Below are 13,276 nucleotides of genomic sequence, written 5' to 3'. Positions count from 1 at the left end.
TGAAGCACTGCTTTGTGGTAAATAAGAGGATACTTGACTAGAAAAGGCCATCTTTACTTTTTTATTCCCAGTAGAGCTTTCTATCTGGGACATCTGGTATACCACATGTGCACACACGGATGCACCCACATATACACATACAACTGAGACCTCAGAGATGCAAGTCTCTCTTCTAAAAGCCATTCTTGTCATGGAGGAGGCCGAATCATCCACTGGAGGTGAGAAGCAATGAGATGGAACCGAGTCCCACAAGCTTGGCTGTGTGTTTATTTCCAGGAGCCAGAGGTTAGTGAATTAAAAAGCGTGCAGTCCTCTAACCATGGCATCTACCTTCCTTCGGACACCCAGGAGCATACGGGATCTGGGAGGGCATCTTCTATGCCACGCCTGACTGTGGATCCCCAGGTAAAAAGCTATTACCACCTGCCATGTGTAGTGGCATCCTGGGCTGTATTGGATTGGTGGGTTATGACAAAACATCTGATATTTTCAGGTGAGCCCTTGATTTGCCCCCTCCCTTCCCTATAGGCAAAGTCTGGCTTATGGACCTTCTCTATAGAGCCTGCTCCTCCAAGATGTGTTTTCAGTGAAGCCCCAACCATAACAAGCTAGGCAGCAAAATGGTATAACTCCTTCTGGATGGGCTCAATATCCTCAAGACTTAACCAGCCATGCAAGAAATATTTTCCAGGATTTTCCTTGTGTTTTTTTCCCCCATTCCTCCTTTCCTGGATCCCCCAGCACATATGCAGTTACTTACACACACAGCTCTGTGTCAGGACCGTCTGTCCTAACCAGTGCAGGCCACGCCTCATTTCTTTGTCTGTTTTCCTGGCTTCTTTTTTCTGTCTGTCTGTCTTACATCAAGTTTTGACAGAGACAAGAAGTTTTTGTGAATCTGTTTAACATCTGTGGCAAATCAAAATGCCAGAGTTTAAGGTGGGGCTGGGGAGGGGGTGGGCATAGGTATGGGGGGAGGTTATGGATGAGAGAGAGCAATGCATTCTTAGATGCTGCTCAGTTACAAGCTCTCCTAGGCTCCTGTGCTACATGGTAGTGCAAGGCAAGGGCAACAAATAAAAGGCAAAGCTATGCTTCTCTCATGGTGCAGACTTTTTGACAATTGCCCTCACAATATTTCAAGGTGACTCAAGGTTCACTGGCCAAGTGCCTACGTTAGATGGCTCTCTGGGAAGCTTGCACTATACACTCATCTGCTTGCTTCCTCGAACATGAAGAAAAGACCATAGATAAGTCTTAGTGTCTATGTTAATATAGCCCAGGACCCTTTTCTCCAGCTGACGTCTCAGCAAGAGGGATTCCAGGGAGGTTACAGTTGGCAATCTTCAACAATCTCCATCTCACTTCCTCCTTACTTCTAGACCCTTTCAGTAATTAATCCAGATTTTGTGTTCCTCTGGGGGCTCCTATTTCCAGGTGGTGACAGATACTAGCTCCATGAGACGTTCATTTTCCACTATTCGGGATAAGCGTTCAAATTCCTCCTGGTTGGAGGAATTCTCCATGGAGAGAAGCAGTGAAAACACCTACAAGTCACGTCGTCGGAGTTACCACTCCTCCCTGAGACTGTCAGCTCATCGCCTGAATTCTGACTCAGGTGAGGGGGTCTTTGCTGTTCACCTCTTTTCAGGCTCCTGCTCTGATGACCAATTCTGAAAAGAACTGCAAGTCACTGGAACAGGATTCAGGTTGAGGAGAACGAGGGAAGGAAGAGCACTTGTCACCAGGAAAAGAGTTCCCTCTCTGACTTATCCTAATACAGCATCTTCTATATTCATCATAAAGGCTGGAATTTTTTTCAGATTAGGGCTATAGAAATCATTAAAATGTATAGAACTGTTCACTCAATTATGTTGTACACCTGAAACTCCTATAATCTTATATTTTAATTATATCTCAATAATAAAAATGTGATTTTCAAATGACCTTCTGCAAAAACACTAGGGTTCCTTAGGGGGCCTCTAATACATTCCTGGCAAGGGCTGGGCTTTTACCATCAACTCCACTTCAATCCCAATAGTGATACTGGAATCATTTTAGGTTTTTGGAGTTTTGTTTTGTTTTTTAAGGAAAAGGGTCATACTGATAGAGTTTGAAGCATTCTAATGGTTTCTCTTTTACGAAATGAGGAAACAGAGATCAAAACGCAGTGAGATGCCTTTATCACAGAGCTAGTAAATGGCAGAAATGGGACTAGAAGTCCTCAATGGACCTGAAACCCTTTGATCTCCATCCCTTTTCTGATGCTATCTTTCCCCAAAAAAGGTTATATACCCATGTTTAGGACATAGATAATTCCTGGGCCGTAGTGTTGACAAAGATTCTATCTTATTTATGTCTAGCATACCTAAAAACCGAAGAGAACCAGTTGCATCCTTTGACCTATGTGTCTTTCCAGTGGCAGCTCGCACACTTATCTCTTTACAAAAGGAGAATTTTCTACCCTCTCCCTCCTGCCTCCCATTCAGATCACCTGTTGACATGCCTGGAGAAGTGAGGATTCTTCAGAGGCCCAGTCCCACCCAGGCTGTATGACATCTCTTTGTGCTCAGAGGCTACTATGGGTGGAGTGGTGATCAGTTGCTTTTGTCGTCTCTCTCAGGCCACAAGTCTGACACCCACCGCTCAGGGGGTAGAGAGCGGGGACGATCGAAAGAGCGAAAACATCTTCTCTCTCCTGATGTCTCCCGCTGCAACTCAGAGGAGCGAGGGACCCAGGCCGACTGGGAGTCCCCAGAGCGCCAACAGTCCAGGTCTCCCAGTGAGGCCAGGTCACAGACCCCCAACAGACAGGTGAGCATGGAGAGGAAGTGGAGCCCCTGTAGAAAGACAAGGAGGGGTGGTCTGTTAACATTAGGTGCAAAATGTGGACCTAATGAAATCCTTGATTTCATAGGAAACTATATCCATTGTGCACAGACGTTAGCTACTTCATGCTTGTGTACTCAGAAAGGATAGGAATTCATGGAAAACAAGATGGTTCCCCCCAAGAAAGACAATGGTATCTAGAAGTTATTGCATCTCAGTCCTCAGAACCCAGAGGTACAAAGTCACAACAAATACACAAATGTCTCAGCCAGATCTAGGAGGAAAGGAACACCTTTGGCCAGAAAAGTTTCTGTGACCAGTTGTATGATCCCTAGTATTAGTTACGATGGTGATTCATCTCTCAGCACAGAATTTATAAGTTGGATCCGTTCAACCTTGTTTACCTGGCTTCCAGCCAATCCCAAGAAGACGACTCCTTTCTTGCAGAAATTACCATCAAAGCTGTGTGAAAACATTCTCTCGCCCTGTTTTCCTCTTCACTCCCAGCCCTACCTCTCCTCAAGGCTGTCAGAGCCCAGACGGGAGACCCCCTCACCAGCAGCGAGCAGAGGAGAGGAGGAGGAGGGTCTATTACAGTGGACTTTTAGAGGCAGTTGAGAAGTTTCTTCTAGAGCAGTGGCTTTCAAATTTTATTGACTAGAATCATGAAAGCCTGTCATAACCATATATTCCTGGGATCTAAAGGGTTCTGCTTCAGTAGTAAAACCAGCTAGAAAGGGAAAAGCATAAATCTGCGGGTGAAAGGACCCTTCCTTCCCTAGGAGCTTCTGAGCATGTGGTTCAGAGGCCACACACAGCTTGAGAAACACCTTCCAGAAGGTCCGTGTACCAGCACTGGATTTGGGAACCCTTGGATCTAGATGAACAGGTCAAGCTGCTAAGCCTGTGAGTGGAGCAGCTGAGTTAACCTCAGCCAGCCACTAAACCCATGAAGGCAAAAAGTGAAGATGAGGGAAGAGAGTTGCCATTCCCTCAGATCCGCTTCCCAAGAACTATCTCTCGGACAGCATTTATTCACCCTCACTCATGCCATTGTCCTTCTCCCAAGTTTCAGTGCTTTCTCAGAGTGCATAGATAGTGTTCTCAGTGTTACATAGTTTCTCAGTGATAGTTTCTCATGTTACATAGATAGAGCTTCCAGATCCTTGCTCCTCTGAGCATGTGTTCCGTGGTCCAGCAGCACCTGGGAGCCTGTTGCAAATGCAGAGTCTCAGCCTCTCCCCCACCCCCATCCCCGCCCCAGCCACCACCTGCAGAGCCTACAACTGCAGTTGAGGTTAACATGCCCTGGTCTCCATGGTGGAGACCCATCGGCCTCCTCAGTCCCTCCATCCTCAGTGGATCCCGCCCCTCAGCTGGGACCCCAGCTCTGACCTCCCTGCCCCGGACTCTAAGGGCCCGTGAGAAGGGTCAGGGGAGCTCACCAGGGCCCCGAGCAGGGATCTAACATGCCGTGTCTGTCCCGCCGCACAGGGCACGGGCTCCCTGAGCGAGAGCTCCATCCCCTCCATCTCTGACACCAGCACCCCAAGACGAAGTCGCCGGCAGCTCCCACCCGTCCCACCAAAGCCTCGGCCCCTCCTCTCCTACAGCTCCCTGATTCGACACTCCGGGAGCATCTCCCCGCCGGCCGACGGAAGCGAGAGGGGCTCCCCGCTGACCCCCCAGGCGCTGGAGAGCACGGAGGCCGGCCTGGCGGAGCCCTCGGGCCCCCGGCACGGGCACGGGCACGGGCAGGGGCACGGGCAGCAGAGCCAGCACTGCTCCCCGCAGCGCTACATCTCCGAGCCCTACCTGGCCCTGCACGAAGACTCCCACGCGTCGGACTGTGGCGAGGAGGAGACGCTCACCTTCGAGGCCGCCGTGGCCACCAGCCTGGGCCGCTCCAACACCATCGGCTCGGCCCCGCCGCTGCGGCACAGCTGGCAGATGCCCAACGGGCACTATCGGCGGCGGCGGCGCGGGGGGCCGGGGCCGGGCGTGATGTGCGGGGCGGTCAGCGACCTCCTGAGTGACACGGAAGAAGACGACAAGTGCTAGAGGCTGCTCCCCCCTCCGATGCATGCTCTTCTCTCTCACACGGAGAAAACCAAGACCGAATTGGGAAGCCAGTGCTGCCCCGGGGGGGGAGGAAGAGGGAGGAGGAAGACAGAAGGACACCGTGCATTATCCGTTGACGGCAACGAAGGGACAACAGGAAAACCAGTGGGACCCGCCAAGTGGCTTCACTTCCCTTTGCAAGATGGGCGCTGCCATAGTTCTGCCTCTTTGCTGGGGAAAGGAAATACGAGAACGTGCAGGGTTACTCCCCTGGCAGAAGGGACGTGGTGAGGGGGGCTCTGCTTCCCCTTGCCCCTTCCCACCTTTCTGCAAGCCGCGGAAGGATGGAGCTGGCCTGTCTCTCCGCCCATCGCCCTGAAAAGCCTGCAAGACTTTCTGGCTCTTACCTGGGGAGTCGTGGAGACCACGGGAGAGGCGTCTCCTCCCTCACCAGCTCTTGCTCCTCAGCTCCACTGCCGTCAGGGCAACCACACTAGCATCTCATGCATTCCCCTCTGGCTTGCTTCCCCCAGAGAAGCACAGGCTAAGTTCAGGAGCATCGGATGCCACGGGGCGGAGGCCAGGAGGGAAAAGCTGAAGTGGGACAAGGGGCCGGGGGGCTGTGGTGGCAGCAGCAAGGGCTGGTCTGGGTGAGCAAAGCCATAGTCCTGCAGCCCAGACCACGGGGAAAGGCTCCAAGAGCTGGAGAGGATGGGTGGTGCTGGGAGGGACAGTCCTGTCTCTTTGAAGCCTGAGGCCTACTCAGTAGGTGCTGTGTTAGGATAGGCCAGGGAGGTCCCTCAGGCTCCACCGAGGTGCCTAAGGCTCCAGGAAGGGTGATATTTTAAAAGCATTTAACATCCCCCGTGGCCAGAGCACAAGCTGGCGTGAGCAGCAGTCCAGCCTTCCTGCTGGAGCCCAGTGCTCTGCCAGGCCTTAGCTCTGCAAACGCTGGTCCAAAGGGATCCCTCGAGGGTGGGGTAAGTGTTGGGGGTGGAGAGTATAATTGAGGCAAAGTCTGTTTTCCAACCAGTATAGAAGAATGTGGAACAGCACATATGGCCGAATGTCAACCTAGACTGTGGTCCAGGAGGTAGTGGCCCTTTCTGCCAAGCAGCAAGGCCACGAGCCAGAGGCTCAGTCTTCCCTGCCACTTCCTGAGAAGGTAGCACACACATACCCAGGGTGGGCCATACATCACCTAGTAGAGGCTTCTAGAGAGGAAAGGCAGGCAGACTGAAATGAGAAGCTTCCATGAGAGAATCCGTCTGAGTTTACTGAGGACCCCCTGGGAGGAGGGCCCCTTCCACAGCCAGTTGGTGTGTGAGGGTCAGTTTGTCCTGATACTTTGAAGGTAATTGGTAAATATACCTCAGCTGAGACCTGGGCGGCTCCTCCTAGCCAAGTAGGCTCTGATGGGGTCTCATCACACAGTGTAATGAGATGAGGGTCCCCATGGCCCTGAATATTTTCTGGAGCTAGGACGGGGCTTTTCCTCTCCCCAGAGTAAGAGCTGGACAGCAGACAGCCTCAGGCCACTGTGCCATTCTTAACCCCCTAAACTCAGAAGCATTGAGGAAAAGAGAGCCTTTCTTGGCTAATCAGTGCTCATCTTGTATAGATTGTCCGTCCAGGGAAACACGTCACTCTGTCTCTGGTGGAGATGTACCATTCCCTCAACTTCCTCCCCGGTCTCACAGTGGCCAGAGGGACCTCCTGGAGAAGGATTCCAGGCAGGGCTTTCCCTTCTCAGCCAGGAGCAGGTGGAGCTTGCCTCATAGGACCCTCCCCCGGCCTGAGGTCACAGTGGCTAGACACTCTTTTTATCCTCCTCCAGCCAAGACAGACTCCACCTCTTGGGTTGGAGAAGTTAGTGGCTGTTATTTTTCTTAGAAGGAGCCTCTTTTTACTTATGAAATTTTTCTGTTTGTTTTGGTTGAAATAGAACTAAGTTGCATCAACCCTGAAAAGCCAAATACAACTGTGTGGCTGCAGAATCATTTCATGGCCCTGCCTTCTCTTTTAGATACTGACGGAGCTTCATGACCCACAGCCGCCAAATCAAAGTAGTCCCAGGGCAGGAGGCCACTGAGTCAGAACAAAAGCCTCCTCCTCTCAGACCGTGTGTCTGTTCTCACTTTCCTCTCCCACTCAGCACTTGCACGCTCCGGAGTGGCCGGCAATGTGAACGCGAGTGTGTCACACCCTGATCCTCACAGGTGTGCTCTTTACATAAGACTCAGACGCTGGGCCTGGTATTGTGCTAAAGGTTTCCTCTGCTCAGCGTCATTTCATGCCAAAGTGCTGCAGTGGGCTGCTTTCTGCACACAAAATTGCTTTCTTCCACCTCAGAAATGCAGCTTTCCCTAGGGACAGGCCTACCACAGGACCGCCATTCTGAGTCAGCAAGTCTATTGCATTGTGTTGGGAGAAAAGGAATTGAAGTGATATCTTAGGCCATTTCAACAGTAGGAGGAATTTAGCCTGGCAGAGCAATTACCAGAAATGGGATTTGCCTGTAAACCACATTATGAACACTAAATTTACTGTGCCGGGAAACCTTCCTGGACACCTGAACTCCTTACACTCACATACACAGAAGCACTTGAGCCGTGAATGAAGTGGTGTGAAGCGCTGCAGATGCATTTCCCCCGGCCAGTCGGGGTCTTGTTAGAACTAGTGAACTTATGAACTCTGTGATTCAATTTCCCCTGACCAAGAAATTGCGTTTCTTATCCCTTAGCCTACATTTACCTTTCTAGTAAGACCAGAAAATAAAAGACCGTTTTCTGTTAAGTCACGGAACTCATTATCATGATCTTCTTCTGACCGCTTCCTCCCATCTCTTCACAAATGTGACCTCTCACCTTCCCTCTGATAGCTGAGCAGGACATCCTTTCCTACGTGTCAGATTCTGCCTCTTTCTCCCTTGAAAAGAGGCCCCTTGAGATCTCAAAATGTGTGCTGCTATTTGGACTAAAAAGTATGGCCGCATCTCAAGAAATGTGGAGCAAAGTGGAAACAGTTTGAGATACTCAGGTCCCTTCAGAGGAATGTTTGGCTCTGTGTCCAGTTTCCCTTGCTAATGTCAGCCTTTGGCATCCCCTAAAAACAAAGAGGGAGAGATGGGGGAAAAGAGAGGTGGAGGAAAAGGAAAACAAACCAAGGTAGAGAGACATTCTAACTGGGCTGTGTTTAGATACTCCTCTCTTCAGTTCCAGACAGACTTCCGGTGGGGTACTCACGTGTCTCCCTCTTTCGATCCCCAGGAGGGCAGAATGCCAGCAGGCTTTCAGACATAGGGGTAGAGCTCTGGGCCAAGATGCTCTGTGAGCCAGGGTCAGGATAGAGTTGCCTACACTGTGAAGAGATGAGCATCCCCCCACCCCCACCCCATGTCAACACAAGCCATGAACATGACTGCCCAATGGCAGTCTGTCCACTCTTCTGGCTGAGGAATCTATTTCTATTCTGGGCTTCACTTCTCCCCACTCAGCATCCCTACGGGGTACTAAAATCAGGTAACATTTTTCCGAAGCTGAAATCCAGATGTTCTGGGTTCTGCCCTGTTTTGATCCTGGGACCACAAAGAAGACGATCCCACATCCCACCATTCAGCCAGTGTTTTCTTTCCATACACGCTTCCATCTCTCCTAGAGCCTCAGTGTCTCCTGCTTTCTGTGCTCCCCTCCCAGCCCTTGTTTTGCTGCATGTTCTCATTGACCCAGCTCCTGAGATATTTTAAATCCACCCAGTCCAAGCTTATTTGCTGACCTGCCTGCCTCTGCTGGTGGGGAATGCATCATTCTCATAAAAGTAGTTGGGAATTCACCAGGTAATATTCACAAGGTGATCTGAAACAGTATAAGGTATGGTACTATTGGGGTGAGTGGGGGATATGGAATGTCTGCATACTCAATGAAAGCCCACTTCAGGGAAATTAGGTCTCTCCTGGCATAATGGAACAAAAATTTAATTATTTTGTTTTTTTAAAGAACGTTCTCAATTTTTCATTACATCCTCTTTCTAAAGCCTGCTCTGGATGTCTCATTTTTGGACAGGGTATTTATTTAGTGGGTTGAGCCAGGGATAGGTTGAGATGCTTTAATTTCTCAACCTAGCTATAATAAATATTATGAGATCGGAATAAGAAAAGGTACATGTGTAGGAGCCAGGGAGCAGATAGTCATCTACTTTGCTGGGATTTTGTAAGACATGAAGGTTAGGGAATTTTCACCCTATCGCTATCAGTTTCATATCTGTTAAGTTTGAGACCCTCAAAGGCCTGCTGCCAGTGTGCACAAAGAATCATGGTGAGGAGAGGCATTTCCATGCGTTGGGGTAGCTCCTTCCTCAGCAGATTCTTGCATCCTGTCCATTTTTCCTACCTGAATTCCCTGGCACTGAACACTGTCCAAGAGATTCAGGTAAGACTTTATAAGTCAAGAAAAAAGAGAAGTGGGCCCCCTGAAAGTGGCCAGAGTGTGATGGTTTAATTCCAGACAAGAACCCCATAAGGAACCAGGTCTAGTTTTGAATAAATAGATCTCCATGTTGAAACTCTTATTTTTACAAAAGCCAAACAGAATTACATCAGGACTTAGGACCTAACCTTGGCATGGTAGGATCAGAAGAGATCCCATGTTATGAGTGCTGCCTATATCTGCAGCTCTGACTTGTTTTTTCTTTGGTTAAAACTGTATACTGTAGCCATTTACCCCAGCAGAGCCCCATCTGATGGCTTCTCTGGCTCTGTAACCCTGAGCTCAGCTAAAGACTGCTGGCATGATCCATTAGGCATCATGTGCTGTCACTCATTCAGCCAGAAGAACGCAGATGTACCACTTGGAGGGGACAGAAGACTAGGAGCAGAAAAAAAACATCTTTGGTTTCTGATGGCTGTCTTTTTCTTCCCTTAAATCCTTTCTGCTTTGACCCTCTGAGGCTTAGGCATCCCAGAGAAAGATAAGCCAAAGACAACAGGTTCATAGATTGTCCCAACCTATCCAAAGGGCCTGGAAAGCTTCCCTTAACAAAACTCAAGCCAATCTGAATGAGACTCCTAGCAGAGGCATATGGAAGGCTAGGGTACCTCCAAACTGCCCTTCTATTTTTGTAGTCTTCTTCTGATCCCTTCCCTCATGCTAAAAATGGGGGGTGGAAGGGGCCACTAGCATCTTGACCTTATAAATGCAAAAAGATTTTATAATAAGCCATGCTACTATGTAAATACATTATTGAGGTTTGAATTCTTATTTCTGGGGGGTGCGAAAGAGTTGAGCAGATCCAACTTTAAAAAAATGGTAAGGGGATCTATGTTTATTTTTCTTTGGGATCTTTTTGTTTGGATTTTTTTTTTTTTTGTAACAGACCAACCCTAGAATAGCAATGAAGGATAAATGTGTGCAGTGTTTCTGAATCACCTTCTAATTAATTTCTATCAAACAATATATTTGAGCCAAAAATCTGAGGTCATATAGTACCAGTTCCATCTTCTCTCTCTGGTGGTTTTTGGCTTTGTTTTTTGGTTTGGTGTAGGTTTTTTTGGTTTGTTTACTTTCTTTTGTCTTCTCCTTCTAAGTCAGCCTCTGTCTCTTGTTTCCAGGGACTTAAAATACAACCTAATGTAAAACAGCTTGAGAACTTCAGTGAAAGCCAAGTAAATAATAGAATGGATATAGATTTTTTTTCAGGATATCTTTAACCAATAAACAAAAAGTTTATATCCTGAGAAGATAAAATTTTTAAGAGCGTGGTAATCTGGTAACTGAAAATTATTGGGAGTCAAAAATAATTCTAGCCCAGCCTTCTGTACTTGTGCCTTCAGCAAGGTATTGCATCTGCGTGCTTTATTTCCCTCATTAGGAAATTGAAATACTAATGCTTGGCTAATTCATAGGTGTGTCAAGTGTTTGTAAGTAAATTAATATCGCATTATATAAAGTACTTAGTCTCCACAAATCAACTTAGAAAAATCTTCTCTCCTTATATACCACTAAGGACCTATGAAATTCTTGGCATTGCTATAAGCATTCCATTTTTTGGAAGAAACTTCATATTTAATGGAACCAGAATCCCAGATTTGCTTTAATCTCACCATCTATTGTTCCCTTTTTCACTTCCTCCCCTTTTTAGCTCTCTAATTAAAACAAAAACAAAAAACAAAACAAAAACCCCAAGACTTTTTTTTTTTTTTTTTAATGCAGGAAAGGAGTTGAGTTTTCATGATCTTCTTTCTGTGGATAGTTCAGCCAGTCTTAGGTCAAATAACCATTCTCTAATGCTTAGGATCCTCATGAAGACCTCTTCTTTTGTTCGGCCAATTTGTCAGAGATAAGGGATTGCTCTCTAGATTCTGGAACCAGACCTGAAGACTCTGTACTAAGTACTACCACTTCCTCCTCAGTTCACTCACAGGTGGGCCCCAAAACTGAAAGGGTACTAAATCAAAGCTGCCAAATCCAAATTTGACCTTATTTGGTGACTTAATTTTCTTTCCAGTACTCTGATTTCTTATGGTGATAACCTGTACCACACAGGAACCCACTGCTCAAAGCAAGTCTATTAGAAATCCGTATAAGGGATGAGCGGGAAAAACACAATCCAAAATTTCAAAGTGCCATTAATCAATTAAAAAAAACTAAAGGTAATATGAAATGAGGGCTAAACAATGTAAACTAACTGCCAATTAAAGTATACAGTAGTTCTGGTCTTAGCTACATTTGATATGGAATTATATCACATTAAGCAGATCCCAGCAAATTTAGTAAAAACATAGGCATTGAATTTTAATGGCTACCAATGGGGATATATACTTAGCCTGCAGGCCAAACTTCAATCAGTGTTTTTCTATCCTGGTGTTTTGTGAACAAGCCAAAATTTATACAAAGCCACCCTAAGTGCTGCAATTGCAGAGGAACCTCCCTCTTGGTGATATTAGAGAACAGTCCAACTCCACTCAAATTGAGTCCAAAATTTGGAACTCATCCAGAAAAACAAACGGAGGAGAAAAATCTAATGCACCAAGTATGCTTGGCATTTGTGTAGCTGGGGCAATGTGGGCAGAGGCTAAAAAGACAAGCTATAGAACAAAGACAAGGTTGAGGTGGAAAACATCAGCTAGTCCCAGGAAAAGAAGGTGTGTGATCTGAGAGAATCACTTATATTAGATCACTGATATACTTGTTAGCATGATACTGGATTCAGAGCAGTTGTTTCTGCTAAACTCACCAAAGGTAGTGGGTTTGAAGGCCTCAGAGAATTAGTAGAGCCCTGAACAACTTTTCCAGACCTGGGAGATGGAGAAGGGAGGTTCTTGCTTTAAAGCAGCCCAAAGACAATCTCTGTGACTTTAGCAACTCTTCAATAGAGTGGTGCCAATAGCAGAGAGATTTCACTGACCTTCCTAGTGGTACAAGTGCCACGGGAGGGGAGAGGGGTGGTGAGTGGGACAGATGAGTTTTATCAGAAAGAGATTTCACACTACGAAGGGTGCACCGGTACTAGCCTCACAGGATATCGCTGCAGAAAAGTAGACCAATGGGTGGCTCAGGCCATGCCCTCTGTCCTTTAGGACCCAAGGTCAGGCCATTCCCACCTTGATTTGCTTTTAGAGAAGGAGCCCGTACGATGGGATCAAGAGGGAAATTGGGTGCTCTGCCTTAGGCTGTTAAAACGCTGCCACCTGCATTACAAAACTCACATGAGTCAAGACGCTTGAGATACTTCCTTATGGGCAGCATCCACTGTGGTGTGCCAGCCTGACACCCCTTCAGGAACGGTGTTTAAATGGCAGCCAGTGCTGGCCCGCCCAGAGTATCGGTGCATCTTTCCTAAAGCCAGAGTTCAGCACTGCATGTTGACCAGGTGGATATCCTGTAATATAAATGCTCGTTTGGATCCAAAAGGAAAATTATTAAAAATAAAAGAAAGATGAACAACTTTAATGTTTTTGGGGGGGTCAAAGAAAAGAATAAATAAAACCTTGTTGTAAAGAATTAATCGGCCTGATTCCCCTCACTCACTGTTTCTTTGGTCCCTATAAAGGGAAGTCTCTGGAGTGAAGCCTTGCCAGAACTCTCAGGGTAAGTGGGCAGCAGGTTCGGCAGTGCAGTTGGTTGACATCTGCTCAGCTCAGCTAGTTAGGAGGAATTCCAGAGTTTCTCAAAGTTTCAAGGACACCCTGTCCCTGAAAGATTTCCTTTCGTTAAAAGTATTATCTTGGAGGAAACAAAAAATAGGCTTCAGACAAACTGCTTCCCTGAACAAGTTGTTTCCTTTTCTATTTATTTTTTCAAGATTTTATTTATTTATTTGAGAGCAAGACAGAGAGACTGAGTTGGGGGAGGGGTAGAGGGAGAGAGAGAAGCCCCCTGCTGAGCAAGGA

At 47.3% G+C, this 13,276-nt stretch overlaps 1 protein-coding gene across 11 annotated transcripts in view; it reads left to right on the top strand.

The window, feature by feature from the left end:
- CACNA1E (calcium voltage-gated channel subunit alpha1 E) overlaps positions 1-12,887 on the top strand; it is a 381,746-nt gene extending 368,859 nt beyond the window's left edge. For 6 of the 11 annotated variants that reach the window (XM_077902055.1, XM_077902057.1, XM_077902054.1 and 3 more), the window contains 4 exons: positions 277-405; positions 1,438-1,618; positions 2,624-2,814; positions 4,324-12,887. In XM_077902055.1, coding sequence (XP_077758181.1) covers positions 277-405; positions 1,438-1,618; positions 2,624-2,814; positions 4,324-4,890 — 1,068 coding nt within the window. In that variant the 3' untranslated portion in view covers positions 4,891-12,887. The remainder of the gene's footprint in view (positions 1-276; positions 406-1,437; positions 1,619-2,623; positions 2,815-4,323) is intronic. The other 5 variants (XM_077902060.1, XM_077902065.1, XM_077902059.1 and 2 more) reach the window with 1 other exon arrangement.
- The last annotated feature ends 389 nt before the right edge of the window (positions 12,888-13,276 follow it).

The sequence above is a fragment of the Canis aureus genome, chromosome 6 (assembly GCF_053574225.1).
Source record: "Canis aureus isolate CA01 chromosome 6, VMU_Caureus_v.1.0, whole genome shotgun sequence".
Taxonomy (NCBI): Eukaryota; Metazoa; Chordata; class Mammalia; order Carnivora; family Canidae; genus Canis; species Canis aureus.
This window is presented reverse-complemented; position numbering and strand designations above follow the sequence as displayed.